The 4,934-nt window shown below is 41.6% G+C and overlaps 1 protein-coding gene across 1 annotated transcript; it reads left to right on the top strand.

Moving 5' to 3' along the window:
- The first annotated feature begins 2,099 nt into the window (after positions 1-2,099).
- Positions 2,100-3,924, top strand: LOC148047603 (uncharacterized). The gene has a single exon (XM_087708411.1). The coding sequence runs from the start codon at positions 2,516-2,518 to the stop codon at positions 3,623-3,625; it is 1,110 nt and encodes a 369-aa protein (XP_087564537.1). The 5' UTR covers positions 2,100-2,515; the 3' UTR covers positions 3,626-3,924.
- Positions 3,925-4,934: the final 1,010 nt, after the last annotated feature.

The following is a 4,934-nucleotide window of genomic DNA, read 5'->3' as shown; positions in this document are numbered from 1 at the left end:
ATTCTCCTGAGCCTAGCTTCTGAGGTGTTGACTATTCCTGCCAACTTTGTGTCATTTGATGCGTTCCTGTTCGATTCCTTCATGTACTATATTCTATTGCTTGTGTTTGGATTATATTGAATTCCAGTAAGAAATGGTCACTTGCCCAACGTTCCAACAACTTCAACTCCTTCTATCGCTTCTCTATTAGTAAGAATTAGGTTGAGTACAATTTTTCCCCTAGTTCCCTCCTCTACCTTTTGGATGATAAAATTGTTTTGTTAAGTAGATTAAGAATCTTTTCAATCTCCTACTAGCTGTAGTTGGTCTCCCAGTTGATATCAGGACAGTTAAAGTCTCCCATAACAACTTGATGTTGCCCTCTTGATATGGTTTGTAATCCATGTTACAGACGTGGATTTTGACTGAAAATGACAGATGAATAACATTTGCAAGTTTTCTTACTTCCATGTCTTACCAATAAATATGGTATTTTTTTCCCCATCCACGTATTAACCAGATTCAATTGTGCTTAATCCATCTTTGGTTGCGCAGGTTGTCCTCATTTACCACTTTTTCCCTGAGCTTTCAAAGTTACTATGGCACAGTAGAAGCAGATGTGCACCTGGTCCATAAAATTTGTGGTAATCCTAGGACTTGTTCCTTGACCGCATGTCAGCAGTGACTGTGGTTTTCAAGGTGCAGGAGAGGCAGTTGCAACAATCCGGGTTCTGCCAAAAGATGCACATTTATGATGGCGGCAGCATCCCACACTCATGATCCCCATTTGTGAACTTCCCAGCTACCTCCTGACAAGCAAAATCAGTAGTTATACTGGCAGGAAATTGCAAGTCACAGTCATATAAAATTGCCTTTAACAACCCACAGTAATTAGCTTAACAACTACAGAGAAGCAGATGTAATTTGGCACTGTCATGGGACATGATGCTTAAGGATTGAGCTGCTTAGTGACAGAAATATCCGTTCTAATTGCGGTAGGTTAAGTAAGGACTACTTGAGTGGGGATGTCACCAGAGGGGTAGTAGGCAGTATTTTCTCCTCTTATTTGCAGCTGAGGACTTCATGAGCAAAAGTGGTTTATACTTTTCGTCTTTTTTCACATCATTTCTAACCAATTAAAATTTATAAACAATTAAAGGTACACTAATTTGGCACTGTCATGGGACATGCTTAAAGATTGAGCTGCTTAGTGAAGAGCCGAGGTGGCGCAGTGGTTAAATGCAGCCCTGCAGGCTACTTCAGCTGACTGCAGTTCTGCAGTTCGGCTGTTCAAATCTCACCGGCTTAGGGTTGACTCAGCCTTCCATCCTTCCAAGGTGGGTAAAATGAGGACCCGGATTTTTGTTGGGGGCAATATGCTGACTCTGTAAACCGCTTAGAGAGGGCTGAAAGCCCTATGAAGCGGTATATAAGTCTAACTGCTATTGCTATTGTTATTGCTATTGCTATTAGTGACAGAAATATCAGTTCTAATTGCGGTAGGTTAAGTAAGGACTACTTGAGTGGGGATGTCACCAGAGGGGTGGTAGACAGTATTTTCTGCTCTTATTTGCAGCTGAGGACTTCATGAGCAAAAGTGTTTTATACTTTTCTTCTTTTTTAACATCATTTCTAACCAATTAAATTTTATAAACAATTAAAGGTACACTATTCTTTGATTCTTACAGACAAACTGGATGGAAATAAAAGCACTTGGAACAACTATAGATAACAATTAATGTTGAAAAGGGAAGAATATCAAGCCAGAAATCAAAATATTTTCCATTTCCTTCAGTAAACCATATAGTTCTGTTCCTCCTCCAGCAGCTTAGGACAAAGAGAAAAAATCAAGAAAGCAGTTATGCAGAACTCAAGGATACATTACATGAAAAGCGAAGGGAGGTTATGTATCATTCAGTAAAAGCGGCAAATATCTGGAAGTCTGTTGGGAGGAAAAGATCCATAGTAAAGCCACATAGAACAGACAGGCCTCTCCCTGTGAGGAAGAAGACGGCTTGAATGAAAGCACCCTAAACAAGGCATTGTCCATATTTTTGACTTCCTCAAGAATATCAGTTGTGCAAAAGTTCTATTGTGGAAAAAGCACAGATGGTAAATCACAGCTGATAATTCACAAGAGGCTCCACGAAGGAGAAAAGCCATACACATTACCTGAATGTGGCAAAAACTATGATCACAACAGCTCCCTTGTGGTTCATGGACGCATCTTCACACAAGAAGAAAGCCACAAAAGCTTCATTAGAAATTTCCATCTCATGAGACACCAGAAGAAGAAGAAAAACCCCTTGAATGTCCTCATTGTGAGAAAGTCACAATTCATGCCTGATGATACAACAGAAGACTCACATAGAGAAATGCTTTGGATGTCCGGATTGTTGGAAAACTTTCAGTCATAATTCCAACTTGGTGATACACCAGAGCAATCATCAATGAGAAAAACCCATTCAATATCCTGACTGTGGGAGAAGTTTCAGTCATAATTCTTCCCTGGTTAATACATCAGAGGATTCACTCAATGGAGAAATCTTATGTCTGTCAAGACTGTGGGAAATGTTTCATCAGAAATTCCCAACTCCTGAGACACAAGATCACGCACACAGGAGAGAAACCCTTTGAATGTCCTATCTGTGGAAAAAGCTTTTCTGCTAATTACAGCGTGGTGACACACCAGAGGATTCACACAGGAGAAAGGCCCTTTGAATGTCCTATCTGTGGGAAAGCTTTCAGTCATCATAGCAATCTGGTGACTCATCAGAGGACTCACACAGGAGAGAAACCCTTTGAATGTCCTGACTGTGGGAAACGTTTCATTACAAATTCCCGCCTCCTGAGACACAAGATCATGCACACAGGAGAGAAACCCTTTGAATGTCCTGACTGTGGGAAACGTTTCATTACACATTTCGACCTCCTGAGACACAAGATCACGCACACAGGAGAGAAACCCTTTGAATGTCCTGATTGTGGGAAAAGTTTCAGTCAAAATTCCCATCTGCTTCTTCATCAGAGGACTCACACAGGAGAGAAACCATTTGAATGTCCTGATTGTGGTAAATGTTTCATTGATAATTCCAAATTAGTTAGACACCAGAGGAGTCACACAGGAGAGAAACCTTTTGAATGTCTCTATTGTGGGAAAAGTTTCAGTCAGAGTTCCTACCTAGTGATACACCAGAAGACTCACACAGGAGAGAAAGCCATTGAATGTCCTGATTGTGGGAAAGGTTTCAGTAAGAAATCCAGATTGGTTAGACACCAGATGATTCACACAGGAGAAAGGCCCTTTAAATGTCCTGATTGTGGGAAAGGTTTCACTGAGAATTCAAGCCTGGTGACTCATCAGAGGATACACACAGGAGAGAAACCCTTTGAATGTCCTACCTGTGGGAAAAGCTTTAGTTATAATTCTAGCCTGGTGAAACACCAGAGGACTCACATAGGAGAGAAGCCTTTTGAATGTCCTATCTGTGGGAAAGGTTTCATTGAGAATTCAAGCCTAGTGACTCATCAGAGGATACACACAGGAGAGAAACCCTTTGAATGTCCTACCTGTGGGAAAAGCTTTAGTTATAATTCTAGCCTGGTGAAACACCAGAGGACTCACATAGGAGAGAAGCCATTTTAATGTCCTATCTGTGGGAAAAGCTTTAGTGATAATTCCAATGTGGTGATACACCAGAGGACTCACACCCGAGAGAAATCTTTCAGTTGGATAGTCTGTGGACATTACTTCAAGCATAAACCATCCCTTATTGCACACAAGGTAATCTATATTAGGAAAAAAGCTGAGTTTAGAGAATGCTTGAATTTCATTTGTGATCTACTGAAAGTATAGGTGAATAATCCCCTTTTGAGTTATTTTATTCTTTTATCTCCATACAACAGCGTCCAGAACCAAAATCCACTATCCTCCCCATCCATGCCTTATTAAATCTGCATTAAAAATGGCATTGCAGGGTGTCTTTCTAAAAAGATTAGCCTGGTGATGAGTTGGCCATGTGGTTTGATGGGCTATTCTATTTTTGCTTCTTTCTTTACATTTTTTTGGGGGGAGGGGAATATTTCTTCTACCATATGTAGGCAGTCAGACCATCCTTCTTAGGCTCCATTTTCTATGCCCTGCTGTATATGTCTCTCTGTGTGACCTAATGGGAGACTTCAGTGCAAGTAAATTTACAGAATTTACACCGGGCATTTAGCAGATATAAAATTTCCTCCTCCAAGAATGAAGCTTGATGTTTGATGCTCTTGGATGCAGCCCTGGCTAGCAGGAGTGAATCTCGATCCCCTGGAGTGTGTGGCCTGATGCTGCTGCCATGCCCTAAAACCCTGGGAGCCACAGGAAATCAGTCATAAAGTGTTGGGGTATTAGAAGAGAGGTTTTGTCAGCACTTCTTCATTGGATAATCAGGAAAGAAAACCACAAGACTCCATTGATAGAAATCAAGTGTACTTTTACTAATTATAAATGAACAGAAGCGTAGCAAAGCGAAGTCTATTTAGGCGCGAAAGCAAATGATATATAGAATAACCCATTCCCCACCCCTTGGCATCCCATGCACAGTCCAATCATAATTCTCCCAAGTGTCAGGTCTGAGATAATTTCGAAAGGCATCACCAAGATGGAATGTTGGTGCTGTTGGCCTTGGCGGGAACTTTCCTCCACATGCGCAGTAAGACGGGCAGTAGAAACTCCAGAATCTTCCTCCAGCACAATTAGCAGTCCCCTCCCAAATACCATGCCCTCCCTCCCCGTTTCAATGGCAGCTGAAGCAGCAGCAAAGCAGAGGCTGACATCCGGCCCTCCTCCGGAAAAAGGTGGTCAGATCTGGAAAACGACAAAACACAAACAAACAGACGAACAACAAAAACGGAGAAAGAAAAACGCGGGGGGGGGGGAGAGAAAAAAGTCAGGAAGTAGGGACAACTAGGGC

Source organism: Thamnophis sirtalis, unplaced genomic scaffold (genome assembly GCF_051295495.1).
Source record: "Thamnophis sirtalis isolate CommonGarterSnake01/CBP01778 unplaced genomic scaffold, rThaSir2_p1.2 scaffold_3, whole genome shotgun sequence".
Classification (NCBI taxonomy): Eukaryota; Metazoa; Chordata; class Lepidosauria; order Squamata; family Natricidae; genus Thamnophis; species Thamnophis sirtalis.
The sequence above is the reverse complement of the archived record's forward strand: the minus strand, read 5'-3'. Positions and strand labels throughout refer to the sequence as shown.

Coding starts and splice junctions, on each gene's coding strand:
- LOC148047603 (XM_087708411.1), top strand. CDS start 2,516: ATGGAGAAATCTTATGTCTGTCAAGACTGTGGGAAATGTTTCATCAGA.